The sequence below is a fragment of the Dama dama genome, chromosome 15, assembly GCF_033118175.1.
Source record: "Dama dama isolate Ldn47 chromosome 15, ASM3311817v1, whole genome shotgun sequence".
Taxonomy (NCBI): domain Eukaryota; kingdom Metazoa; phylum Chordata; class Mammalia; order Artiodactyla; family Cervidae; genus Dama; species Dama dama.
Genome location: NC_083695.1, coordinates 96,571,371 through 96,599,125, shown reverse-complemented (window position 1 = coordinate 96,599,125; position 27,755 = coordinate 96,571,371). Strand labels below are relative to the sequence as shown.

General features: G+C 57.5%; 1 protein-coding gene across 1 annotated transcript in view; it reads left to right on the top strand.

The window, feature by feature from the left end:
- Positions 1–27,755, top strand: part of CFAP46 (cilia and flagella associated protein 46) — a 99,333-nt gene that overhangs the window by 21,886 nt on the left and 49,692 nt on the right. The window contains exons 12-25 of the mRNA XM_061162951.1: positions 5,482–5,710; positions 5,801–5,921; positions 6,822–6,945; positions 7,070–7,200; positions 7,704–7,831; positions 8,685–8,818; positions 9,862–10,074; positions 11,676–11,841; positions 13,228–13,377; positions 14,601–14,708; positions 17,332–17,498; positions 24,765–24,896; positions 25,222–25,384; positions 27,077–27,161. Coding sequence (XP_061018934.1) covers positions 5,482–5,710; positions 5,801–5,921; positions 6,822–6,945; positions 7,070–7,200; positions 7,704–7,831; positions 8,685–8,818; positions 9,862–10,074; positions 11,676–11,841; positions 13,228–13,377; positions 14,601–14,708; positions 17,332–17,498; positions 24,765–24,896; positions 25,222–25,384; positions 27,077–27,161 — 2,051 coding nt within the window. The remainder of the gene's footprint in view (positions 1–5,481; positions 5,711–5,800; positions 5,922–6,821; positions 6,946–7,069; positions 7,201–7,703; positions 7,832–8,684; positions 8,819–9,861; positions 10,075–11,675; positions 11,842–13,227; positions 13,378–14,600; positions 14,709–17,331; positions 17,499–24,764; positions 24,897–25,221; positions 25,385–27,076; positions 27,162–27,755) is intronic.

The following is a 27,755-nucleotide window of genomic DNA, read 5'->3' as shown; positions in this document are numbered from 1 at the left end:
TAACTATTGAGAGGAGCTCTGACTTTTCTCTTTTGATCTTTAATGTGGCAAATCATGCTGACTGGGTTTTGAGTAGTGAACCAACCTTGCCTTCCCTGCACGGTCTCGACATGCGTGCTTTTTTCTGTATTGCCGGGTTTGATGTCCCTTAGTGTGGTTAAGGGTTTTGCGTGTATATTCGTGAGGATGTTGGCCTGTGATTTTCTTCTTTTGTAATGCTTTTGCCAGGATTTGACATGAAGGTCATGCCAACTTCATTAAATGATTTGGGAAGGTGGGAAGGATTCCTTCTCCTTTGCTTTCTGAAGGAGTTTGTGCAATATTGGTGTTTTCTTCCTTAAATGTTGGACAGAATCCAGTGAGACTATCTGAGCCCATCTGAGGTGTTTCTCTTTCCATCCTTTCAACTCTCATGCTGTGGACCTTTCGATTTAAAGTGTAGAACACAACTCTTAACATCATGTCTTGTCAACAGCATGCAGCTCGGTCTTTTTTTAAATTGTGTGTGGTCGTCTCTGCCTTGTGATTGGATTGTTTGGCCCCTTTGGGTTTAGTGTGACTTCCAGCTTGTCTGCAGTCTCATCATCTGTTTCCGCCTGACCCTTGGGTTCTGCTGCGGCTCTGTCCCTGCCTTCTGTGAGGCTGCTTGAAGTTCTGCCATTGTGGTTTTCCTTCAGTTGGTCGGCTCATCTGTCCACGGTACCCCTGGGGCGGGAGGGGCGTCACTGTAGGGCTAACAGGGCACGTCCCCCTTCGCCGGGTCAGTGGGGGGAAGCCTGTCTGCCTGCCCGTCGTCCACCCCACTGTGTGGCTGTTCCTTGTCTTTTACTTCTAAATGTGTTATACGTACATCTTACAGTGCTGTATTGCTCTTAGCAGCTGGTGTTGTTGTTTTTAAAGAAAATTACAGAAAAAAAACATCTCTTATATTTGCCACTTCCTCGGCGATCCCGCAGGCTCTCCCTTCCTGCTTACCCTCAGATCCAGGTTTCTGCCTGCAGGTATTTGAGCCGGAGCAGCTTCCTTTATTTCCTCTTGTAATGCATGACTGCTGGTGAGGAATTCTCTTGGCTTTTGTTGACCTGAAAAATGGCTTTCCCTTACCATCACCTCTGAAGGTTATTTTCACCAGTTATTGGATTCTGGGTTTGTGGATTTTTTTCTCTTTAAATACTTTGAAGACGTTGTTTTATTTTCTTCTTAGTTTTTGCTAAAAACCCAGGAGTTATTTTAAGCGTGGTTCTCCTGAATGTAATATGTCTTCCCCTCCCTTCTGTTTTCAGATTTGTGTCTCTTAACTTTTGCTTTCTGCATTTTGCTTATTACTTTGCCGACAAAGGTCTGTCTAGTCAAAGCTATGGTTTTTCCAATAGTCATGTATGGATGTGAGAGTTGGGACTATAAAGGAAGCTGAGCGCCAAAGAACTGATGCTTTTGAACTGTGGTGTTGGAGAAGACTCTTGAGAGTCCCTTGGACTGAAAGGAGATCCAACCAGTCCATCCTAAAGGAGATCAGTCCTTTGAATCAGTCCAGTGAATATTCACTGGAAGGACTGATGCTGAAGCTGAAACTACAATACTCTGGCCCCCTGATGTGAAAAACTGAGTCACTGGAAAAGACCCTGATGCTGGGAAAGATTGAGAGCAGGAGGAGAAGGGGACGACAGAGGATGAGATGGTTGGATGGCATCACTGACTCGATGGACATGAATTTGAGCAAGCTCCGGGAGTTGGTGATGGACAGGGAGGCCTGGCATGCTGCAGTCCATGAGTCAGTCACAAAGAGTCGGACATTACTGAGCAACTGAACGGAACTGATTCCTTAGAGCCTTTTTAAAAAAGGCTTTCTTGGGGTTTGCTGATATACTCAAATATGTAAGATGATATTTTCATCAAATTTGGGAAATTACTGGCTATTATTTTTTTAAATATAGTTCTGCCTCAGTCTTGCTCTTTTGGGGGAGTATGAGTTACAACATTGAATAGTGTCTTAACTGGTCTCTAAGGCTCTGTTCATTTTCTTCTGAGAATTTTTTTTTATGTGGACCATTTTTAGAAATCTTGTTGAATTTGTTACAGTATTGTTTTTCTGTTTTATGTTGTGGCTTTTTGGCTGCCAGGCGTGTTGGATTCTTAGCTCCCCAACCAGGGATCAAACTCACACCTCCTGCTTTGGAAGATGAAGTCTCAACCACTGGACTGCCTGGGAGGTCCTGGCTCTATTCATTTTTTAAAAATCTTTTTCAATATATTCTTCTGGTGGGATAATTTCTATTGATCTGACTTCAGGTTCACTGACTCTTTTTCTGCTCTCCAATCTGCTGTTAAGCTCAACCAAGAATTTTTTCATTTCAGTTATTACAGAGTTTTTGCTGTAATATTTCCTTTCTTCTTTACTGAGATTCTGTATCTGTTCTCTCATTAGCAATGTTTTCCTTCAGCTTTTTGTACATATTTATTTTTGTATTGTGATATCGGCATGAAGGACTTACCTGCTAACCCAGCGTCTGGCCCACCTTGCGTCCTGACTGTGGGCTTTACCTTCTCCTGCTTCCTGGCCTCAGCTGTAGCTGCTTATCGTGTGCTGGACGCTGTGGCTGCTGCACTGTGGAGTCTGTGATTCTGTGATCTTTTCAGGAAGTGCTGGTTTTTGCTTGCTTTCGTGGGCACTTCAGTTACTGGCTGAGAGGTGGCTCCCTGTTTCCTTGGCTGTGTCTCTGGAAGGTCATGGTGTTTTCCAGCCTGCACCGTGCTCCCTGCAGGCTCTGATGCACGTTCTGTTTGGGCGGGTCGAGAGCGCTCTTCCTGGGCCCTCACTCCTGGGGAGAAAGCCCGTGCAGTCTCGGCTGACGTCGGATGAGAGAGCAACACCCAGCTGTCTCCTCTCTGGCGGGCAGGCCAGCAACAGCTGGTCCGGTTCCAGTCCCAGTTCCACTTCTCCAGCCCCGAGCAGAGGGCACCCTCTCTGGACTCCCCACCCCGGCTCCGTGGGTCCGCACTCCGCCCGCGGTGCCGCAGGACACTGTCTCCAGGAGGCCGCAAGCATGGGCCTTTTCTGAGTTTCCTGCTCCAGGGCCCCAGGCTTGCACTGCCCAGACCTGGGGCTGTTGGGTCCAGCTTTACGCCTGGCAGAGACCTGGTCACCACTGGAAGCAGAGTAGCTCTGAAAATCACTCATTTCGAATGCTCTTCGTCTGACCCCGTTGGTCCTGTTTTGGCAGGGGCGGGGCCTCTCATCTGAGTTAGCTCTGTGTACTGGCCTCATCTGCACGGCCTCCTTGAGCCGGAGCTTTGCTGGCTTGTTTCTGGAAGGACTGTTCTGCTGTGTTGCTCTTCAGTCAATCTTGTCAGACTCTTTGTGGCCCTAGGAACTGCCGCACGCCAGGCCTCCCTGTCCTTCACCATCTCCCGCAGCTTGCTCAAACTCATGTCCATTGAGTTGATGGTGCCATCCAACCATCTCATCCTGTGTCAGCCCCTTCTCCTCCTGTCCTCAATCTTTGCCAGTATCAGGGTCTTTTCCACTGAGTTGGCTCTTCACATCAGCTGGACAAAGTATTGGAGTTTCAGCTTCAGCATCAGTCCTTCCAGTGAATATCAGAGTTGATTTCCTTTAGGATTGACTGGCTGGATCTCCTTGCTGTCCAAGGGACTCTCAATCGGCTTGCCTCAGCTGGCTCCTAGGGTGGTTCAGCCCGGAACGGGTCTCACATTGCGGATTCAGGCTCAAGCTGCCTGCCCTGAGCACACCCCGAGGCCCTGGGCCGACTCCCTTCTGCGGGCCTCCTCTCTCCCTGCCCCAGAGGGAAGGGACCCGTCACTGGCTACCGTCCAGGCTTCCAGGCAGACGCTGTGGACCCAGTCCCCTGATGGGAGCACAGACCTCACCCTTGGCCTCACCCGGGTGCCCTCGCCTGCCCACGACGCCCAGGTGCCCTGACCGCTGCCTCCTCACCCCCGAGGCCACAGCCCCAGCCTGTGACGCTCTCGCCTTGTTTCGGTGGGGGGTCAGTCCGTGGGTCCCCTCGCACTTTAACTGGACCCAAGTTATCGGCCGTGTTGATGCTCCTGTGCAGGGCAGAGGCTGTGCGGGGACTGCAGGTGCTGCTGATGTGAAGGCTTTGGGGAGACTGTTTATTGTTTTAGACGTGGGCGGCTCCAGCAGGGACGCAGCAAGAACAAGCTCCAGGCAGGACCCACAGCCCATGGACGCGTGGCTGTTGTGAGCTGGGATGTGTGAGCCATGGCCGAGGAGATGGAGAGACTCAGAGCAGAGCAGAGAGGGCCCCGCCCCCCAAGGCAAAGCCTGGGCCTCAGTTCAGTCGCTCAGTCGAGTCCGACTCTTTGCGACCCCACGGACTGCAGCACGCCAGGCCTCCCTGTCCATCACCAACTCCCAGAGCTTGCTCAAACTCATGTCCATTGAGTCGGTGATGTGATGCCCTGTCGGCCCCTTCTCCTCCTGCCTTCAATCTTTGCCAGCATCAGGGTCTTTTCCAATGACTCAGTTTTTCTCATGAGGTGGCCGAAGTATTAGAGTTTCAGCTTCAGCATCAGTCCTTCCAATGAACACCCAGGACTGATCTCATTTAGGATGGACTGATTGGATCTCCTTGCAGTCCAAGGGACTCTCAAGAGTCTTTTCCAACACCACAGTTCAAAACCATCAATTCTTCAGTGCTCATCTCTATAGTCCAACTCTCACATCCATACATGACTACTGGAAAAATCATAGCTTTGACTAGATGGACATTTGTCCATTTGTCCATGACTAGATGTTGACAAAGTAATCTCTCTGCTTTTTAATATGCTGCCTAGGTTGGTCATAACTTGTCTTCTAAGGCACAAGCGTCTTTTAATTTCATGGCTCCAGTCACCATCTGCAGTGATTTTGGAGGCCCCCAAAATAAAGTCTGTCACTGTTTCCATTGTTTCCCCATCTATTTGTCATGAAGCGATGGGACCAGATGCTATGATCTTGGTTTCCTGAATGTTGAGCTTTAAGCCAACTTTTTCACTCTCCTCTTTCACTTTCATCAAGAGGCTCTTTAGTTCTTCACTTTCTGCCATAAGGGTGGTGTCATCTGCGTGTCTGAGGTTATTGATATTTCTCCCGGCAGTCTTGATTCCAGCTTGTGCTTCCTCCAGCCCAGCGTTTCTCATGATGTACTCTGCACATAAGTTAAGCAAGCAGGGGGACAATACACAGCCTTGGCCTCGGGCGGCACTGAGCTCACTTGCTGGTGATGCTAGGAGCCCCCGCGGTGCCGGGCACCCTGGCTTTCATGCCTCGGCTGGTTCTGGCACGGACCCAGCTGGCCCACCTGCTGCTTCTCAGCCCTGGTGCACCAGTGGTCTCTGAGATCTCCCGGGGTCCGCAGGGCCCTCTTCTTCTTCCCTCGTGTGGGTCCTGGCAGCAGGGCAGGCGGAAGGCAGGGCTGGAAAGCCCGGTACCGCCCCTGACGCTGTCTGCCCCCCCAGCCTCGCGGCCCAGCTTCGCTGCCAGGTGCACCTGGAGATGGCGCACATCGAGGAGGACGCGGACCGGCTGGAGCCCGCCATGGAGCACCTGAAGAAGGCCATGGTCCTGGACGGCCTGGGGCTCTACCAGGACAAGATCAAGATGGCCCTCAACCGCCTGCAGCTGTGCGCCACCTTGTACCAGGTGCCCGCGCGCGACGAGGACAAGGCCACCATGGCCATCGAGCAGGTGCCGCGGGCTCGGCTCCCGGGCGGGTGGGCCCGTCAGACCCCGAGGGCTGGGCAGGAAGCCGTTCAGCACGTCGCCTCCCCTCTACAGGCAAAGAAGGCGATGCCCAAGGACAGCGTGCGCAAGAAGCGGGCGCTCCTGGTGAACGCGGGGCTGGCCCTGGCCCCCGACACCTTCCAGGTCGTGCTGGACAGCGAGAACGAGGCCAGAGGTGCGCAGGTGCTCCCGGTGGGGGCGCCCGCCTGCCCCGACCTCGCCCCCCGGCCTCTGCGCCCATGTGCGGCCTCCTGCCCCACTCTCCCGCCCTGACTCGTGGGGTCAGGGGAGCCTGTCTCCTGGGCCATACGGCCCCGCCCAGTGGGAGGATTGCCACCTGTTTCCTTCCTGTCCTGCCAGGCGTGAGGGCCTCGGGCCCTGAAGGGCAGGCACCCCGGGCACACGGGGCTTGGTGTGCTGCACCCGGCGAGGGCTCGGGCAGGAGAAACGGGCTGACGGGCAAGGGGCTTCAGCAGGGTCTCCGCCAGCCAGCTCCTGAAGACCTGGGCATGGGTGGCGGGCATTGGGGGCCGGCCTGGCGGCTCGTGCCGCCAGTCATTCTGCCCACCAGCTGCTCTTGGCGCCTGGAGTCCCCTCCCAGACAAATCACATTTAGCAAGACCTAACTCTCATGAAATCCAACCAGTCCATCCTAAAGGAGATCAGTCCTGGGTGTTCATTGGAAGGACTGACTCTGAAGCCAAAACTCCAATACTTTGGCCACCTGATGCGGAGAGCTGACTCATTTGAAAAGACCCCAATGCTGGGAAAGATTGAGGGCAGGAGGAGTAGGGGACGACAGAGGATGAGATGGTGGGATGCAATCACCAACTCAATGGACATGGGTTTGGATGGACTCCAGGAGTTGGTGATGGACAAGGAGGCCTGGCATGCTGCGGTTCATGGGGTCACAAACAGTCGGACATGACTGAGCGACTGAAGTGAACTTTCATGAAAAGATAAAAAAATGTCCATGGGAGGCTCCGCCCCACCCTGTCCCGAGTCCCACGTGGGCTGGTTTCGGGAGTGTTCCCGACTTGCCGCGTCAGCACCCCATCCCGCTGTCCCCCTGCAGTTTCTACCGGGAAGACCCGGGGCCGCTTCACCTACCTGTTTGCCAAGGCGCGGCACCACATGCTCAGCGTGGACAAGGCCGTGGGCCATCTGCGGCGCCTGGGTGGCCAGAATGACAAGGAGCGGTGAGCAGCCCGGGGGGTGCGGGGCCTCGGGTCTGGGGGGACGTGGCACCGGCCCGCCCTCCCCCCAACCTGCGTGGCCTCTGGCCGGCTCCCCGAGCAAGCTGTGGCCTGCACGTCTGTGCAGGATACACATCTGGGCAGAGCTGGCCAAGGTGGCCCGGAAGCAGAACGTGTGGGACGTGTGCCGGACGGCCAGCCGCTTCTGCCTCCTGTACGACAGCGTCAAGGTGAAGAAGCCGGCCAAGTTCAAGCGAGGTGGGTGACCCCATGAACCTCCAGCCGCACACAGGCTCTTCCCAGGCACTGTGGGGTCACTGTGGGGTCCACCAGAGCTCAGGAAGGGGTCATGGGGCTGGAGCCTCCAGGCAGAGGCTGGGCGGGAGCGGCCCTCCACCGTGAGCACTGGGTCCGGCTGAGTCTGGCCTGCAGGTCCCTGGAAGCGGTGGTCTTGGGGATGGTGAGGACACGGGGGCATGCCAGGGGCCCCAGGGGGCGGAGACATGGGTGTTGTGGGAGTGTTGGGGGCTTCTTGAGGGGCAGAACAGCACATGCAAAACCAAGAGCTGTGCTGTCTGTTGGGGAATCAGCTGGAGGTTCGCTGAGGCCAAGCTGGCTTTGGGCAGCCCTCGCTGCCCCTGGGGCCCTGTGCTTGGGAGGCCTCCCAGAGATGCCGCCCCTCACCCCACCCCCCTTCTCGGGGACCATGCCATCCCTGAGAAGCACTTCAGGCTCTGACAGGCGGCACCCTGGTGTTGCAGGCAGGAAGAAGAAGGGCTGGGATGGCCCAGGGCTGGACTCCTGGGGCCACTCAGAAGCCACCCTGCAGAAGCAGGCATCCCCCACGCTGCTGCGCAAGTTCGCGGAGGTGGGCTTCATCAGCGCCGAGGTGCGTCCCCTGTATCTGCACAGACGTGACCCTAAGCATCCATCCCTGCTCCCCAAGTGGCCTGTCGCTTACGAAAGTTTTCCTGCATTCTTGGGAGGTTTTCTGGAAGAAACATATGTCAAAATGTATCGTGAGGAGTGTTGATATTAATTGTCCTTTGAAGGAGTGTGTGAACTGTGAGTCCCCAGTGATGTGGGTCCCAGGGGCTGGTTGGTACTGGACCTGGGCATGTCCTGGCCCGCGAGTAGCTTCAGAAGCACTTTGAGTCAGGTGTGAGAGAGAAACCTGGCTTCTGATGTCATCTTGGAGGCTGCTGGGCCCACAGCGAGCCTGGCCCCCTCTGTGCGCACACAGAGACCCCAGGCCAGCTGGGTGATGGAGCGGGGGGCCTGCACATGCACACAGCGGTGAGGCTGCTTGGGGTGGTTTCTTTTGGGGGTCGAGGGAGCAACCCGGCGTAACCCAGACAGAACGCTCCCGGGCTTGGTCAGTGAGGGCCTGCCGGTCACCTCCTGAGGGCCCGGCCAGTGCTGTGAGTGGGGGCAGGTGGGCAAGCCCGGGGCCCCAGGCAAGGCACCTGCCCCCGTTGTCAGTCCCGTCTCAGTCCCGTCGCCCTGCCCAGGGGCCTCGGCCACCTCCGGGGCGTCCGTGCATGGCCGCAGAGGACAGGGACCAGGACTCGGTGGCCCCTGAGGTGTAAGGGGCACGTTTGTCCTGGGGGGCTGCATCTCTGAGTTGCAGGTGTGTGGGGGAGGAGATGTCCCCTGGGGTAGGGAGGGTCGGGGGTTGGGAAGGCCTGTGGGCACCGTGCCGGCCTCTGCTCAGGGGCCGCTGGCCACTCCGTCCTCCGCAGGCCACCGTCCACCTGCTGCGGTCGGAAGGCGTGCAGCTGAACGACCGGCCCATGCCCCCCGAGGACATGAGCCAGCACCCGATGGGCTACATACCCGAGTCCCCGGAGGACAATGCCGAGTGGATCACGTACCGGTAGGGGCGCCGCCCGCGGGGCTGGGGGCACAAGGCGGGGGCTGGGCTGAGCGCAGCGCTGAGAGGCAGGGGCCACTGCCCGGCATGTCTCGTGGCTCACACCAGCGCCCGTGTGGCCAGTCTTTCCTGTCACTAGTGGAAACGGGGTGTGAGGGGGGTGGTGGTCACGGGGGAAGCTGTCCTGGGAAGTCCGTGATCAGGACGAGGGTCCAATCAGGAGAGCGAGGTACTGTCGTAGCAACAGTATTTTGCTGTTTTCATCTGAAGTGAAGTATAAAGTGAACGTGGCAGTGAGTGACCGTCCACGGGGCCGTCCCGGGAGCCGAGGCCCTAGCTGCCCACTGACCGCAGGGATGGGTCTGCCCCACTGGCTCCCCCGGTGGCCGGGCCCTCATGCGTGCCCGCTGTGGGGGGCCTGCATGCCCTTTGCCCAGGAAGGGCTCAGGGAAGGACCCCGACTCTGTGCAGACGGCATTTGTCTGGAGGTTTCAGAGCACAGCCTGGGGCTAGGGCCAGGCTCTCCATGCCTGGAAGAGGGCCTGGGCCGCATCTGACCCACAGCTTTTGTACAGCCCGCCAACTCACAGTGGTTTTGACACTTTTTAGTTTGTGAAACTCAATAGCAAAAACGACACAACAGAGAAGGGACTGTGTAGCTGTCAAACCCCAGGGTACCTGCTGTCTGGCCCTTTACGATAAAGGTTCACCAAGCCTTGGTCCGAGGCCAGCAGGTGCCCGGTGTCCACGCAGACCGAGGAGGGCGGCCTGTGTGTGATGGGCCAGGGAGACCGGCGCAGGCAGATGTAGAGGTGGACAGGCAGCTTGCAGGCCTTGGCCGGGGGTCCAGCCTCAGACAGGGATGGGCAGGGAGATGGGAGGGCCGGGGGGAGCCAGGCAGGTCCTGTCCTTCAGTGAGAACGATGGGCAGCCGCTGACAGGGCAGCCTTCTGAGCCCCGGCTCCAGGGACGGCTTCTGGGTGGCGTCCGAGTGCCGGCTCAGGCAGCGTCTGGCTCCTGGAGAGCCTGACGGATGCCTCCCGCAGGAACTGGATAGAGGGCCTCTCGCAGTACGCCATGAACTGCTGGCTGCGCTCCGCCGACATCGGGCAGGAGCTTCAGGAGCCGTGGATCGTGCAGAACGCCGTGGTCTACGTGCTGAATCACAACCACCACCTCCTCAAGGCCGGGCGGCAGCGGGAGCTCCTGGACGCCCTGTACCACCTGCTGGGCATCGTGAAGGCCGTGGGCCACAGTGGGTGCGTGAGGCTGCCCAGGCTCCGTCCTGCCGCTGCCAGAGACCCTGGGCTTCAGGCTGGGAGCCGGGGGGCAGACGTGCGTCCCCTCGGGGGAGGAGCATGTGGGGCCACCAGCACCCAGCGCCTGGCAGTGATGGGGCTTCTGTCTAACTGGCTGTGTACCCCAGGCAAAACACGCACCCTCTCTGAGCCGCAGGCAGGCACGTGGGGATTGCTCGGGCGCCCTCATGCCCACACGCAGGCTCCCAGCCTGTCCCATTCTGTTCCAAGCAGAGGGATTCTGGGACAGGTTGGCAGAGGCCGGGGTCTCACAGAAACAGGGCTGGAAGCTGACCTGGGTCCCTGTGTTTCCTCATCCAGCTGAGAAGCATGAAAGCATCAAGTCAGGTCAAAGGTCACAGCTTTCCCTCACGATGAGCTAGCTTTTGAAGCCCTCTTTGTGTTTTCTGTTGGTTTGGCTTTTAGTCTAAACACTCAGATTTAAAGGTTTTTGACAGATCCTGAAATAGGAAGGCTCGCTTGAACCAGGACCCAGAGATGTCTGCATAGGAGCACACAGCGGAACAGGCCGCGGGGCAGGGGCCTGCCTGGGGCCCTCAGCTCTCCTTTGGGCACGAGGCCCCGGCAGGGTCCCCGGGACCATAGGGCTGCTGGGGGGCATGCCTCTCAGGGGCCTGCCTGGCGCCCTCAGCTCTCCTCTGGGCACGAGACCCCGGCAGGGTCCCCGGGACCACGGGGCTGCTGGGGGGCGTGCCTCTCCTTCTCAGGGGGTGCTGGGGGGCGTGCCTCTCAGGGGCCTGCCTGGCGCCCTCAGCTCTCCTCTGGGCACGAGGCCCCGGCAGGGTCCCCGGGACCACGGGGCTGCTGGGGGGCGTGCCTCTCAGGGGCCTGCCTGGCGCCCTCAGCTCTCCTCTGGGCACGAGACCCCGGCAGGGCCCCCGGGACCACGGGGCTGCTGGGGGGCGTGCCTCTCAGGGGCCTGCCTGGCGCCCTCAGCTCTCCTCTGGGCACGAGACCCCGGCAGGGCCCCCGGGACCACGGGGCTGCTGGGGGGCGTGCCTCTCAGGGGCCTGCCTGGGGCCCTCAGCTCTCCTCTGGGCACGAGACCCCGGCAGGGTCCCCGGGACCACGGGGCTGCTGGGGGGCGTGCCTCTCCTCAGGGGGGTTCTGGGGGGGCGTGCCTCTTCTCCTCAGGGGGGTGCTGGGGGGGCGTGCCTCTCCTTCTCAGGGGGGTGCTGGGGGGGCGTGCCTCTCCTCCTCAAGGGGGTGCTGGTGGGGCATGCCTCTCCTTCTCAGGGGGGCGTCTGTATCTGAGCTCATGCAGATCAGGCGTGTTTGCCGGTTCTGACGATTCTGGCACTGAGACGTTTCAAAGAGAAACAGGGAGGTTCTGGCCCAAGTCCGCTTACCTGGCACCCGATGGAGGGCCTGCTGGACGGCCCAATGGCGGGCATGGCGGCCAGGCAGGCCTATGCGTCCAGGCCCCGCGGACTCCCTGGGGGTCCCGCCCATGCGGCACAGAGGGTGCCCCGCAGCCGGCCGGTCACAGCACCCCCGCGGCTCCCCCGGGGCGGCCTGGCCTGGACGCGCTGGTCTTGCAGGGACTCGCTGCTGCTGGCGATGCTGTGCAGTGCGCTCGCGCGAGGCCTGATCATCCACTGGATCCCAGCCCTGGTTCCGGAGAAGGCCAGGAAGCAGGCGCGCTCCAACCCGCTCCACACGCCGCTGGACCCCGAGGCTGCCTCTGAAGTCAGGGCCGCTGTGGAGGTACCGCCCGGCAGGTGGGGCGGCGCAGGGAGGGCAGCTGAGGAAGTGAGGCTGGGGGCTTCTCAACTGCCCGGAAATGGGGCTTGGGGCGGGGGGACTGGGCGGGATGTGCTTTCTCTAAAAATGAGGACTCTGTAGGGTCAGGGACATCCCTGCATGGCTCAGACCGCAGAAAAATGTGATGTGAGGCTGGAGAGCAGGGCCGGTGCGGTTCAGAGGGGGATGCTGCAGAACGAACACAAAGTGCGGACCCCGGTCACCGGCGGTTCCACAGTGACCGGGGCGGGGGGATGTTTGTCCCCTGACTTTACTTCCTGGTGACGTGGGCTGTGGGTGGCCATCCCGGTCAAGGAGGATGGATGTTGATGGCGTTGACCAGCCCAGAGCAGCACCTCCTGCAGGAGTTCAAAGACCACCTCTGCCGCCTGCTGCGGGCCCGGCTGTAACACAGGGCGGGGAGCGAGGACAAAGGAGCCGCCGTGTCACGCTGCGGGGGCGCCTGGGCCCTGGGAAAGCCAGGCCGGCTGCATGTCTGGCAGGGATGGCAGAGCTGGGCGGAGTGGGTGAGGGCTCAGGCAGAGGGCAGAAGGCAGGCACTTGGGAGGCTCCAGGGATCCCACCAGATAGGGAGGGGTGAGCCTGGGCTGCCCTTGCTGGGGCCTGTCCGGCGGCTTCCAGACCGTCCAGGCAGGCAGGGTATGAGGCACAACTGTCCTGTGGCTGGGTGTCCGTCAGGAAGGGCCGGGCCAGCGTGCCCACGGAGGGCAGGTGGCTGCGTCTGGGATCAACCATGCCCTCTGCTGCGGGGCCTGATGGGAAGGGGTCTTCCCAGGCAAGCCCAGGAAGGGGGGTGTCCTTGACCAGGCTGCACAGAGGAACAGCAGGGGTGGGCCTGTCAGCCCCCTGGGTTTCTGAGCTGCAGGGTCCTGAGCGGTTCATGAAAGACAGGTGTTCATGTTACACTTTAGGGGAAAAATGAAACCTCAGAAAACATGGAGCAAAATGGGGCGCATGGTTAGTGCCTGGCTTGGTGGCTCCAGGGGCCAAGCCTGTGACAGGTGATGGGGTCCCAACGCCAGTGAAAGACAGGGAACAAAGGCCTCATTCATGCAGGCGGGACAGGGAGCTCAGTCCTGGCCGTGCAGCCCCCAGAACCAACATCAGCCACTGTGTCGAGGCCGGTGGGGACCTGTGGGGGGACCTGATGGCAACACCAGGGGCTGGGCTCACTGCAGCCGCCATGCCTCATCGCCTCAGGACTTGGCCTGTTTGGACCACTTTGCCGGCTGGACCGAGAGCCAGGTCCACTTGTTTTTGCAGATGGGGTCTTGGCCCAGCTTCCCTGTTTGGATTCAGGTGTCATGAACAAGAGCCCCTCCATTTCAGATCTGCGAGTTTGCCCTGAACCTGACCAACGGGATGGAGCCCGAGGAGGTGGTGCCCGTGAGTGCCCGGCAGCAGCTCATTGCCACGTGGGTGAAGGGCAAGCAGCTCCTGCAGCAGCAGATCGGGCCACGGCTGGGCACGGAGGAGCAGGTGCTATGAGCAGCCTGGGGGCGGGGCCGTGCTGGAGGCGGGGTGGGGCCGTGCTGGGAGGCTTCCTTGCAGGAGGCTCTGTCCTCTGTGGCTGCCACCCGTAGGGGTGAGGCAGAAGGCCTCCTCGAGCTGCCTGGTCGCAGCCTCCCTTCCTTCCTCCAGCCGATGGCCGTGGTTCTAACTGTCCAGCAAGAGGGCTGGGCTTCTGGGGCACTGTCCACCCGCTGATACCTCACTTTGGCTTATCTGGAGGCGCCTCCAGGCCAGAGGGGGCGCCCCCTTGGCAGGGCCTTGCAGCCCCTGAGCCGTGAGCAGAAGACCACGGGAGTGAGGGGTGGGGAGCAGCCGGGGACCCAGCAGACGGGGCTGGGACACGGATGGAGCCCACGGGAGGCTCCCTCGGCCCGGCTGGAGCCGGGACACACTGCTTTAGGTGGGAAGTGAGGCTGGCGAGAGTGTGGCCCTCAGGGAGGGGCATCTGATCTCAGCAGGAGCAAGCGTGGATTGGAGCCGGTTCACGGAGGTGGCCCGCCGGCACAGGGCTACCTCTGTGCCTGGCCAGTTGCCCTCCACATCTGGCCGGGTCAGTTAGCTGCCCAACCACCTTAGGGCTGCAGTGCCTGCTCCCGCTTATCTCATGAGAAGATAACTTGGAGACAGGAAAGAAGGAAGGGAAGGGAAAGTTGCTCAGTCGTATTGCACTTTTTGTGACCCCAGGGACTATACAGTCCATGGAATTCTCCAGGCCAGAATACTGGAGTGGGTAGCCTTTCCCTTCTCCAGGGGATCTTCCCGACCCAGAGATTGAACCCGGGTCTCCTGCATTGCAGGCGGATTCTTTACCAGCTGAGCCTCAAGGGGAGTCCTTGTGGCTTCCCTCATTGCCAAGTCTTTTGCTTCCCTCGTAGATCAGTCGGTAAAGAATCCGCCTGCAGTGCAGGAGACCGGGGTTTGATTCCTGGGTTGGGAAGATCCCCTGGAGAAGGAAATGGCAACCCACTCCAGTATTCTGGCCTGAAGAATCCTGTGGACAGAGGAGCCTGGCAGGCTCGGGGTCATAAGAGTTGGGCACAACTTAGCGACTAAACCATCTTGGAAACAGACTTTCACGCTAACAGCTCCTGTTGTCGCTGAAGAGCTGCTGTGTCTCAGGGCTCACATCCCCAGTATTCCAGGCTCTCCAGCGCTTGGGCCTCACGGGCCCTCTGCCTTCCTCCCACCAGAGCACCAACGAAGACATCAGCTCCATGACCAGAGTTCTCGTCGCCCTGGAGATGTACTCCTGCAACGGGCTGGGCCTCATGGACTTCACTGTGCCCCCCTTAGCCCAGGTAGGTGTCCCCCTACCCTAGAGGTGCCGCCTCCTCCCGCAGACGTGTCACCTCATATCCCACAGGTATCCTCTCCCCCCACAGGTGTCACGCCACCCCCAGGTGTCCCCTCCCCTCACAGGTGTCACCTGCTATCCCACAGGTGTCCCCTCCCCCACAGGTGTCACCCCACCCTCCAGGTATCACCTCCCCTCACAGGTGCCCCCTCCCCCACAGGTGTCCCCTCTCCTCACAGGTGTCCCTTCCCCCACAGGTGTCACCCCACCCCCAGGTGTCCCCTCCCCCCACAGGTGTCCCCTCCCCCACAGGTGTCCCCTCCCCCACAGGTGTCCCTTCCCCCACAGGTGTCACCCCACCCCCAGGTGTCCCCTCCCCCCACAGGTGTCCCCTCTCCTCACAGGTGTCCCCTCTCCTCACAGGTGTCCCCTCCCCCACAGGTGTCCCCTCCCCCACAGGTGTCACCCCACCCTCCAGGTATCACCTCCCCTCACAGGTGCCCCCTCCCCCATAGGTGTCCCCTCTCCTCACAGGTGTCCCCTCCCCCACAGGTGTCCCCCCCCCCCCACAGGTGTCCCTTCCCCCACAGGTGTCACCCCACCCCCAGGTGTCCCCTCCCCCCACAGGTGTCCCCTCCCCCACAGGTGTCCCCTCTCCTCACAGGTGTCCCCTCCCCCACAGGTGTCCCCTCCCCCACAGGTGTCCCCTGCTATCCCACAGGTGTCCCTTCCCCCACAGGTGTCACCCCACCCCCAGGTGTCCCCTCCCCCCACAGGTGTCCCCTCCCCCACAGGTGTCCCCTCTCCTCACAGGTGTCCCCTCCCCCACAGGTGTCCCCTCCCCCACAGGTGTCACCCCACCCTCCAGGTATCACCTCCCCTCACAGGTGCCCCCTCCCCCATAGGTGTCCCCTCTCCTCACAGGTGTCCCCTCCCCCACAGGTGTCCCCTCCCCCACAGGTGTCCCTTCCCCCACAGGTGTCACCCCACCCCCAGGTGTCCCCTCCCCCCACAGGTGTCCCCTCCCCCACAGGTGTCCCCTCCCCCACAGGTGTCCCCTCTCCTCACAGGTGTCCCCTCCCCCACAGGTGTCCCCTCCCCCACAGGTGCCCCCTCCCCCACAGGTGTCCCCTCTCCTCACAGGTGTCCCCTCCCCCACAGGTGTCCCCTCTCCTCACAGGTGTCCCCTCCCCCCACAGGTGTCACCCCACCCCCAGGTGTCCCCTCCCCCACAGGTGTCCCCTCCCCCACAGGTGTCCCCTCCCCCCACAGGTGTCACCCCACCCCCAGGTGTCCCCTCCCCCACAGGTGTCCCCTCCCCCCACAGGTGTCACCCCACCCCCAGGTGTCCCCTCCCCCCCCAGGTGTCCCCTCCCCCACAGGTGTCACCCCACCCCCAGGTGTCCCCTCCCCCACAGGTGTCCCTTCCCCCACAGGTGTCCCCTCTCCTCACAGGTGTCCCCTCCCCCACAGGTGTCCCCTCCCCCCCAGGTGTCCCCTCCCCCCACAGGTGTCACCCCACCCCCAGGTGTCCCCTCCCCCCACAGGTGTCCCCTCCCCCACAGGTGTCACCCCACCCCCAGGTGTCCCCTCCCCCACAGGTGTCCCTTCCCCCACAGGTGTCCCCTCTCCTCACAGGTGTCCCCTCCCCCACAGGTGTCACCCCACCCCCAGGTGTCCCCTCCCCCACAGGTGTCCCCTCCCCCCACAGGTGTCACCCCACCCCCAGGTGTCCCCTCCCCCCACAGGTGTCCCCTCCCCCACAGGTGTCACCCCACCCCCAGGTGTCCCCTCCCCCACAGGTGTCCCTTCCCCCACAGGTGTCCCCTCTCCTCACAGGTGTCCCCTCCCCCACAGGTGTCCCCTCCCCCACAGGTGTCCCCTCCCCCCACAGGTGTCCCCTCCCCCACAGGTGTCACCCCACCCCCAGGTGTCCCCTCCCCCACAGGTGTCCCTTCCCCCACAGGTGTCCCCTCCCCCCACAGGTGTCCCCTCCCCCACAGGTGTCACCCCACCCCCAGGTGTCCCCTCCCCCACAGGTGTCCCCTCCCCCACAGGTGTCCCCTCACAGCCCAGCTGTCACCTCCCCCGCAGGTATCACCTCAGCCCCCCAGGTGTCGCCTCTCCCCACAGGTGTCACCGTCCTCTCCCCAGCCCAGGTCGGTGTCACTGGGGTCTGGTGGGCATACCCAGGGGCTGTGCCCTGACAAACCTACCGACTCCGGTTGGTTATTTGAATCCTGTTGCTGAGACCAGGAACCGGGTAGAGGGCCTAGCCCTGCGGCCGGAGTCCCACCCGTGTCTAAATCACAGCACTCACCCGCCTCCCAGCAGCGCCGAGGTTCCCTCAGGGCCTCCGAGTCTGGTTTCCTGAGGGCTGTGTCTGTGCTTCTCCGCACTCCGCCCAGGGCAGGGCCGCCCGTGTGGAGGAAGGCAGTGTGGACACTGGGACGTTTGTCCCCGACCTGCCAACCCACCCGGGCTTGGCCGAGGTTGGCAGCTAGTGCTTCACCCTCATGGGTGGCTCAGCCAAGACCAAGTGGCCAGTGGACCCGGGGGAGGTCAGCCTGCGTGCTGGCAGCAGAGACGCCCCCCACTCACAGACACCCCCTCCTCCACGCGGGCAGCTGGTGAAGATGGCCTCAGAGTGCACCTGGTCCGACCTCCTGGTGGAGTTGCAGACCCTCATGCGGCTGACCCACTTCACCTACGTGGCCCGAGACCATGAGGCCACCATGGCCTGCTCAGAGAAGGCCATCCAGATGGGCATCAAGTACCTTCGGACCTTCAATCCGTGAGTCACCCCGGGCCTGACCTGTGCCCCCATGGTGAGGCGCCTCCACCGGGGCTCACCCCCCACCAGACAGGCCCCACAGCCGCCCCGCGCCTCCCAGCCCCGTGTCTGCCAGGGCGACACCTCATCCGGGGGCCCTGGGAAGCCATGCTCAGCCGCATCCTGGGGGCAGAGAGGTGGAAAGAGTCTCACAGCTCAACCCACGGCGCCAGAGAGGAAGCTACCTTTAAAGTGGTTTTGGGCTGGTGACTTAGGAGGCCAAATAAATTCAGAAGTAATTAAATGGTGATTACAGGGAAAGGAAAATGTCCCCTGCCCCCAACCTGGCTCCTCTCTACCTGGGTGCTGCCCGCAGCCTGCTCTCCAGGGCCCCCGTGGCATCCAGACACTCCCTCAAAGCCTCGTCTGTGGCCCTGTGCCCCGGGCTTCCTTCAGCTCATAGGTAGTCAGGGCACTCAAGTCTTCTCTCTTCGCTATCATGAGCACTTCTGCTGTATCCTTGCGGCTCTTCTCTTCGACGTATTCCGAGTTTATTTCCTAAAAGAGGGGGTCCGTCCTGGACCCCCTGTCAGGAAGTCGCCCACTGTTGCAGCCAGCTGGGCTGGTAGTGCAGGGCCGGATCCAAGACTTCGCTTGTGAAAGATTCCCAGACGCCGCGTCCTGGCCTCACTGCAGGGTGAGGCGCATCAGAGGGGCCAAGGGCTCAGGGAAGATGAGGGGCGGCAGCCCAGGTGCCTGGTGTGGGGAGACAGAGAAGGCGCAGGGGTAACACACAGAACACCCAGTTGCCCGGCAGGACATCTGACACCAGGCAGGGACTTGGAGTTCTTCTCGGAAGTCTTCCTGGGGTTCCCCGCCAGGCACTGGTGTCCGCTGACCACTGTAAAGCTATGCCCATCAGCAAATAAGCCATATTCATCATGCATGAACTGAGGTTTCTAAGAGTTTTAAAAGGATTTCAGCTTTAAAGAGAACACCAACATGAAGAAATAGGGAAAACTGCTTAGGATGAGAGTGCCATAATAATATAACGGCCAGCTATCTCCCAGGAAAAGCAGGCAGATTCATTCAGGGAACAGCAGAGGAATTGCACTTAGGGAAATGCAAACTTTGGTGGACGACAGGAAATCCAGAAAATAAGGAGGAGAGCTTGCTTTTATATGGAAAAGGGGGTGTCAGGAGGGCCTGCAGTGACCAGAGTCATTGGGGAAGCTGGGCGTCTGAAGTGAAGAAGGCTTCCTTTTGGCTGGCTGTGACCATCTCTCCTGGCTGGGCTTTCAGAGAGTGGGGGTGGGGGGGGCGCGGAGGCACTTTTTCTGCCTCCATCTGGACAGTAAGCAGAGGCATCTGTCTGGGGCGTGTGGTGGGGGCGCCCTCCTGTCCGGGGTAACTGAGGTGCGTGGCGGGCATGGGACCTCCCCCACAGGCCTGGCCCAACTCAGCTGTGCTTGAGGCCTCAGTGATTCATTCCACATATTATATGATGATCTGAATGAACATTAAAAAAGTAAATGACTTCTAATATCTTGAGAAGATGTAACATTTAAAAATTAAAATGTAGTATTGTGGAAAAGGAATAAGGAGCAAAAGGAAAAGGATTAAAGACCTCTTGAAAATTAGAAAGGTAATTTCTGAAGTTGAAAATAAAGTCAATGAAGAACTGGAAGATGAAGTGTGAGGAAATCTCTCAGAAAATATATGAAGAAGGACAGACAGAAAACATGAGAGAAAAGCCAGAGGAAGTATGGGAATTGTACTGCAGATCGAAGACCCAACTATTGGAATTACAGGATGAAGGAGGAAAGAGCTCTTAAGAAAGGAATTTAAAAAAGAGTGGCGCAGGAGAGTTCCCTGAGCAGGGGACACCCTCTCACGACTGACTCTCCAGCCCTTTGACCAGTGAGAAGAATGAAGGGATACTTGCATCCAGATGCATCACAGGATAGTCAGGTCATAAGAAGCCTATCCTATAGCTTTTAGAAGGAAGCGATCTACAAAGAAGTAGGAAATAGAAATGCAACAGTCTTCTCAGGAGTCATCACTTGAAGCTAAAAGAAAGTGGAGTGGTCTAAGTGGAAGCAGATTTCTACATGTAATTCCAACTCACCCAAACTTTCAGGCATCCGGATAAAGAAAGTTACTTTTAAACAGAAAACGTATTTGCCATACATCTGTTTCTAGAAAGTTACTTGAGGATACAATCTGGAAAAACGAGAGAGTAAACCAAAAAAGAAAAAGATGTTGGATGCTGCAAATAAGAGATTCAATCCAGAAAAGTTGCCCAGCTTTGCTGCTGGCTGAGGGCCACCTCAGCCAGGATGTAGGGGCAGGACCGGAGGAGGAAGAAGGGAGAAAAGGCAATTGGAAATGCCAGAAAACACGAAAGTGATATACAGCTTGACTCTTCAGTGAAACACGTTGACATTATCATGGTGTTTATTGATATTTCTGTGTTAGGACTAGCATTTTGACAAGGAAGATTTATCCATGGTTACCCAATAAAATGTAAGGGTCACCAATTTTGACAGCACAAAACTGCAGTGAAAGCACAGTTAACATATTTCAGCAGTGGGAAGAGGGAGAGAACAGGTGTAAGAGCTGCATCTGGGGAGCTGAGGAGTGGGCCGGCACTGGAGGGTCTACAGGGTACTCGGAGGTACAGAGATGATAAATGGGGGAAATAAAAGTAATGCCAGGGCCAGGAAAAGTGCAGAAGGAAGGTCTGAGGAGGCCACACTCCGCGTTTGCCCTGGTGAGACTTCTGTCGGTTATGTGTAAAATTCACAAACCGGGAAACCGAGAAGGAAGCCCCTTTTTGGAGAGAAGAATGGATCCACTCGAAGACAGAGCCGAACACGGGTCAGTTCTTCCTGGGAAGCAGACTGGGAGCTGGGTGGAAAGTTCTTAACCACATAGTATGTGCCACCTCGATAAAAATTCAGAAGCTAATTTTAAAAGAAAGGAAAAGCTGGGTGAAGAGCCAGTGCCGCATCGTCTCCCGGGACTGATGAGGCTGACGTCCCCGCTCGGCAGGCACAGCCGGGCTTGTCCAGGACCAGAGCGGCACCGGCCGGCCCACCTTGGTTTCATCAGTGGTTCTTAAATTGAGTTTTATTTTGAAACAGCAGCTCCTAGCCTAGTAAAAGAGGCTAGAAAGATCAAGGTTTACATATGGTGATAGAGAAAGGGCTGGTGGGATGAGACAAGTTTGATTTTCGCTTAGACCTCTGAGAACGCATTGGTAGACTACTGCTGCCCTCTAGCGGCGGCCGGTGGCACTGCACCCAGCGGGGTCACCGCTCCCGGGGCTTGACCGCGGACTAGACCTTTCTCACCCTCACAGCACTGCTGTCTCCAGGTCTGCAGCTGGGCGCTGGGAGGCTGGAGAGGCAGAGGCCAGTGGTCTCTTCAGGGGTGCCACACTTCACGTGGTCCTGCTGGCCGCTCAGAGCCCTGTGCCTGGCCCCAGTCAGCAAGATGCACAATCAACTTCAGCCCTGTGGCATGTGCTGCAAGTGATTCACCTTAAAAAAAAAAAAAAAAATACATATATATATATATACACATATATATACACACACACACATACATATATACATACATATTTCAAACTTTTATGCTATTTTTCTATTTTGCAAGTTACATAAAGAAACTTAGTGTGGAATTGGTCACAGAGTAATTTTTATGATAGCATTTCACAACAATACTGCAAATAGTTCTCAGATCTTGGTGAAAAATAGTGCGGTTACTAGTCAACTAGTATTCTCACATGGATGCATGACACACAGTGGATCTCATGGTTGTGCTCTTTGAGGCCCCATGGGTGGCAGCCCGCTAGGCTCCAGGAAAGAATACTGGAGTGTGCTGCCATGCCCTCCTCCAGGGCAAGTGTGTGATTACCAGAATCAGTTTCATGTTTATACTATTAATGCAAAATATAAACTTCACATAGATTCCTAAAGTGAACCAACATAGGTTACCTTTCTACTTTGTTTAGCATTTTTATTTAACATAATCATCATCACTGTTGGGTCTTTATAACTTGATAAAATACATGAAACGTCTGTTTCCAGACACTGACCAGCAGATGGCCCAAGGTGGCACTTCCTGCAGGAAGAGACCATCAGACGTGAACCCCACACACAGCCTCTGCCTGGGGTTGGGGGACAGGGAGGTGGAAGAGCCCAGACAGAAGAAACGCTTGAGGGGGCCAGAGATCAAAGCGGGGGCCTGCTGGGGCAGCCGACCCCACAGGATGCGGGGCAAGTGGAGGTTCTTGGGGAGAGAAGGCGCGATGCATGCCTGGCAGAAGCAAGTGAACGAGATGAGGGAGTCCCTGTGACTCCCGGGAGTCGGGGAGTGCCCACTGAACCTCTCCTGTTCAGGAAGAGCAGGCCTCGGGGGCAGGGCCATCAGGGCTCTGTGAGACCCACCCTGAGAAGCCTCACCCAGATCTCAGACGGACAAGGATGAGCCACAGGAAACTCACCGGCTGCCAGCTGCCAGAGTGAAACCCAGTCTCCCTTTAAAGGAGGCTGTCTCAGCCACGCTCTGAACAATACAGCCCCCATCCCCAGTGCCCAGCGTAGCAGCAAAGGTTGCTAGACACATGGGAAAATGAGAAAACGTGTGGCCCAGGAGAAAAAGCAGTCAGCAGACTCAGACGTGACACAGGTGTTGGAGTTAGCAGACGATGCACTTAAAACAGTGATTATAAATGCAAGGAAGAAAGGACTTTGATAGACAAATTAGTGTATAGGTGAGGAATTTCACCCAAGAAATGGGAACTATAATAAAGAACTAGGGAAAATCTGGAAGTGACAAGTATGACCTCTGACATGGACACCTCACTGGGAGGGCCTGAACACCGGGCAGCAGACTGTGGAAACCGAAGCACAGGAGGCACGGCCTGGAAAACAGGAGCAGCGCCTTCGGGGGAGGGGCTGCGGCCGCGCAAGTGCAGGTGGGCTTTGGAGGTCAGCAGCCAGAAAGCAAGGTGGAAGTTGTCTCGAATTAAAGATATCAACACAGAGGTCCAGGATTTTCAGTGAACCCCAAGCAGGATAAACATATAAAGGATACCGCGCCTATATTTATTGTAGTCAAATCGCTGGACTACACACCCAAAGGTGACAGGAAAACCCTGAAAGGAAGGTGGAAGGGAAATAGACGCGTCACACTCAGGGATGAGACCCACGTTCTCATTGGGAGCAATGTAGCCCACTTTAACTGGTGGGAAAGAAAAAGCCTGGTTGATCTAGAACTCTATGTACACGAAAAATAGTCTTCAGTAAATGAAGGCAAAATAAAGACATTTTAGACTGATTAAAACTAAGGGAATCCATCCCCAGGAGAGCCAGCGCGGAACAGTGTGCTCAGGAGGTTCTCCTGCCTGAAGGAGGGTGGTCCCTGGTGGGGACTCCGCTCGGGAAGCAGTGACAAATGCCGAAATGGTGGACGTGCGGCTGCGCGTGCCGTTCTTCCCCCTTCAGTTCCTGAAAAGACACTCGACCGTGAGCTGTGATAAGTTGCTTCAGTCGCGTCTGACTCTGTGCGACCCCGTGGACTGTAGCCCACCAGGCTCCCCTGTCCATGGGATTCTGCAGGCAAGAAGACTGGAGTGGGTTGCCATTCCCTCCTCCAGGGGATCTTCCCGACCCAGCGATCAACCCTGCATCTCTTATATCTCCTCCATCTCTTTACCACTAGCACCACCTGGGAAGCCCTTAAAAGGCACATGCTGTTTTAAAACAAATACATGCTGTGCTGTGAGATTGTCGACAAATGTGGAAGTAAAGTCTGTGACAGTGACCACACAGAGGGTGGGCTTGAGGGACGCGCGTGTGGTGGTGTCCTGTCGTCCGTGCAGTGACATGATGTCAGTTAACCAGACTGTGATTAGTGAAGGGTGTACTCTGTGATCACTCGAGCAGGTACTCCAAACACAGTAAAACAAACGCTTATGATGGAAAACCCAATAGAGAAGATAAAGTTGGATACTAAAAAATATTCAATTAATCCAAAAGGGGGTGGAAAGAAACAGAACATGTGAGACAAAAGGCAAACAGCAAAGTGGAAGATCGAACCTGACCGTACCAAAAACGGTGTTAAACGTGAACAGACCAACACTCCAGGTACAATGCAGAGGTTATCCCACTGGATACAAAAAGCAAGACCCAGCTGAGGTCATTTTCAAGAGAGACTCTCCAGATACAAAGACACAGAGGCACAGTTTAAGGGGGCAGAGGATGGACTCTGCCAGCCTTGGGTGTAAGAGCACTGGTGGGGCTGTAGGAAATGAGATCAGAGAAAAGGTTCAATCGGCAAGAAAATGTAAAATCTCAAGTGTGCACATCCTTAACGGCAGAGCTTCAAAATTCAAAAATCAAAGAATTAGACACAGTCACAGTTACAGCTGTAGATTTCAACACTCCTCTCCAGCAGCGGACAGAACAAAAGAACACTCAGCAGATCACCCAACTGTCCTTGACCGACTCTCCAAGACCCTGTCCTGGTCTTCATGTCTCCAGGACGCCAAGGCCCACTTGGGCGGGCTCTCCCCCACCTCCTGGGGGACGGAGCCAGCTTGCCATTCATCCCAAGAGTGGACTTGACCGGGCCCTGCAGACCCTGATCCCTGCAGGCCGAGGAGCAGCCTCCTTCTCCCCTGGACTCCTGATGGACAGGGTGGCCGAGCAGCTGGCGGCTCCTGCAGTCAGGTGCCTGCCTTCGGGGTGTCCCGGGCCGTGGGGAGGTGGGTCTCCCCAGGAACCAGTGCTTTTCTCCTGGAGAGAGTCTGGTGCCCTGGGCCAAGCTGCAGGAATGCACGTCATGTGAGTGCACGAGCCGTCACTCGGCTGAGAGGAGAGTGCTCATGGCCCCTGGATGTTGCAGAGTCTGAACTGTAGGCTCTCAGTTCTCAGCGCAGAGCCAAGGCCGCTGAAGAAGTCATGCTCTGCAGCACTGGGGACAGGGCCCCCTTGCTCCCGCAGGGCCGGACCTCGCCTGGGGTGGGGCCTCCTTCCATTCTCATTGCCACGCAAGACACCCTACAAAGTAGGCATTCAAACATCAGTTTATGATTCTGTCTCATGGTTCTGCGGGTTGGCTGGACTCAGCGGTTAGTTCTGGTTCGGGGATGTTCACAGGCTTACTCTGGACGCCCCCAGCACCCTCCCCCACCAGGCGGCTCCTGGGGCCCTCCCCTTCGCAGCACCTTCCTCCCCGCGGAGCCCCCTGTGAGCCGAGGCGCCTGTCTGTCCCCAGGGTGGAGGTTCAGCTGCTGGCGGAGATGCTGAGCTTGGTGGCCTGCACCCAGGGTAGGAGCATCATGGAGAACCTCAAGGGGCGGAAGCAGCTGCGCCTGGCGGCCGCCAAGGCCTTCATCGAGAGCGCCAGGTGCGCCTTGGCTCTCGAGGGCCACTCACCGTGGGTGGAGATGTGGGGACCACGGTGCATGGCGCTTCGTGGGGACTGCCCTGAGGCCCACCCCTCCCCGGGGGCCCTGTGGCCAGGGTCATCTCCCGCCCCGTGCAGTGACCCCCAGTCCACCCCCAGGGTCCCGGGCAGCATGAGCGGCTGAACCGGGATGGGCCCAAGAAACCGGGAGCGGAGGGTGGTGCGTGGTCACAGCGTGACTGCCAGGGAGGAGCCCGTCCAGGCCCTGCAGAGCCGACCTGGGCCCCCACCCGCAGCGCCACCCTAGGCCAGGCCTTCCCCGCAGGTTTGCAGGCATCGCAGGGAGCAGCGCCCTGGTGATGCTGGCCGCCCGGCACTTCTGGAACACCTGGCTCCCGCTGCTGTCCTCCCCCGGCAGCCGGAAGAAGTGCAAGAGCGCCACCCAGAGGATCATCGGCATCATCAACAAGACGGAGGCCAAGAAGCAGGTGCTGGGCCGCCTCTCGTCCGGCCTCCTCCTGGGGAAAGGCGGGCGCCGCGGAGCCGTGAGGGCGGGGACGCGAAGGCCGCCTGGGGGCGGGGGCGTGGCACCGCTGAGGCCCAGCAGGCGGGTGGGCGGCTCCGCGGCGCCCGCCCCCTCGCCGGGAGCTCCAGTGTGACAGCAGGGCGGAGGCAGGCCGGGGGCACAGGCCACCCAGGGCCCAGGGAGGCCCCCCGAGGCGGGGAGGCGTCTGGGGACCTCGGGGCGCAGCCTCCCAGCTGCCCGGTGCTCATGTGGGAGGGTGGTCGTGGCCCCGGGAAGGGCCCTTGACCTGAGGCCTCAGTGACCCTCAAGGAGCAGCGCGCTGGCTGCGGCTGTCTCATAGCTTTATTGTGTGGAGGGCTTCCCCCGACTCCTGGTTTTCCGGGAGATGTGATGAAGTGTTTTTGGATTTTGCCAAGCGCCTTTTCTCCATCAGTTGAGATGACCGTTGGTTTTCTCCTGTTTTCCTTGTGTTAACATGATGCATTCTTTATGTGGAACTAGCCTGTGTCCCTGGGGTAGAGCTCACTTGGTCATGGTGAATAATGTTTTACCATATTGTTGGATTCAATTTGCAATTCGGCAGCGTATTTTGTTGAGAATTCCTGCCTCTATATTCATAAAGGATATTCATCTATCATTTTCTTTTCTTGTGATGTCTTTATCTGGACCCCCTGTCAAAGTAATGCTGGTCTCATAGAATGAGTTAAGAGCTATTCCTTCCTCTTCAGTTTTTTGAAGAATTGAGAAGGATCGGTGTGATTCTTTTTTTAAATGTTTGGTAGAATTCACCTTTGAAGCCATCTTGTCGAAGACTTTTCTTTATTGGGAGGTTTCTGATTACTGATTCAGACTTTACTGTTAGAAGTTTGTTGAAATTTTTTATTTCTTCTTGAGTCAGCTTAGGCGATTTGAGTGTTTGGAGGGATTTCTCCATTTCTTTTATGTTATCTAGTTTGTTGGAATAGAGTTGCTAATTGATTGATAGTCTGTTGATATGGCAGCTCTTTTTATCACTGTAGGGTTGATACTGTTATTTCCACTTTCATTTCTGATTTTAGTTATTTGTGTCTTCTTTTTCTGTCAGTCTAGCTAAAGGTTTGTCCATTTTGTTGATCCTGCATTTTTTCCTGTTATTTTCTGTGCTCTATATTTAATAACTACCCCCCAACTTTGGATTTAGCTCTTTTTTTTTTTTCACATTCTTTAAGGTGTAAAGTTAGATTGTTGGTTTGAGGTCTGTCTTCTTTCTCAATGCTGCTGTTTGCAGCAATGATCTTCCCCCTGAGCCCTGCTTTTGTCGTGTCCTGCTTTTGTCGTGTCCTGAGCCCTGCTTTTGTCGTGTAAGTTTTCCTAACATGCCCTTGACCCTGTTGATTCAAAGCTATAAAGCTGCCTCGGATGCTTCGTGGCATTAAAAGCCATAAGCTATGTTGAGGGGCTAGTCTGTGTGTATGTGTGTGTGCCTGTGTGTGCATTTGTTCTAAGTCAGTGAACCTCGAACTGCAAAAAAATGTGATTCCACTTCTTGGGACTTAGTATTTCAGAAATTTAGCTGTGATTTCCATAATTCGATATGGAGCCAAATGAAAAACAAACTGATGAAATAATAAGTTGCAGCTTTGACGTCTGTGTTGTTAATCTGTTTTTACTTCAGGAGAAAGGGGGAACACTGCTCTTGCACCAGTGGCCCACGGCCGACTTCCAAAGTGGAGGGATGACAGAAGGGAATTTCCTCCCAGGTTTGTAGGCTGGGAAGTGCCCACGCTTTTAGATGCTTTTAGAGTCTCTGTAGAGCTGGCAAAGTCACGGCCATGAGCACAGGTAGTACCAGTCCAGTGCTGAATGCAGGGTGGGCACGGGGCGGGCCCTTTGCGAGCAACCAGGGACCCCCACTGTGCTCACGAAGAAACCAGCCCGGATGCCGCTACCCGGGGTCTCCCAGGCAGCCCTGCGCTCTGCTCTCCGGGTTATTCTGGCAGGCACCTCCCACTTCCGTAGCCACAGAAACGTGGAGATACATTTCTGAGGGAAAAAGTGATCTTAAAGCAGTAAATGCTTTATAATTTATTTCTAAGACAAGACGACGGTCTGCTAAAAAGTGGAGTGGCCCACCCTTGCTCGCATGGGGCCGAGGTGTGCACTGGGAGGCTGGACACGTGGATTCGAGCAGCAGCCGCTGCAGGGTCTGTGAGAGAGAAACTCTGGTTTAAAATAGTGAACGTGAATGTGACTGTGTGTGATTATTAAGCTGAGCGCTAGACCCAGCAGCTCAGACTGTTTGCTGGTGTGGCCGGGGGAGACGCGGACGGCGGCCCAGACCCTCAGGACCTTCG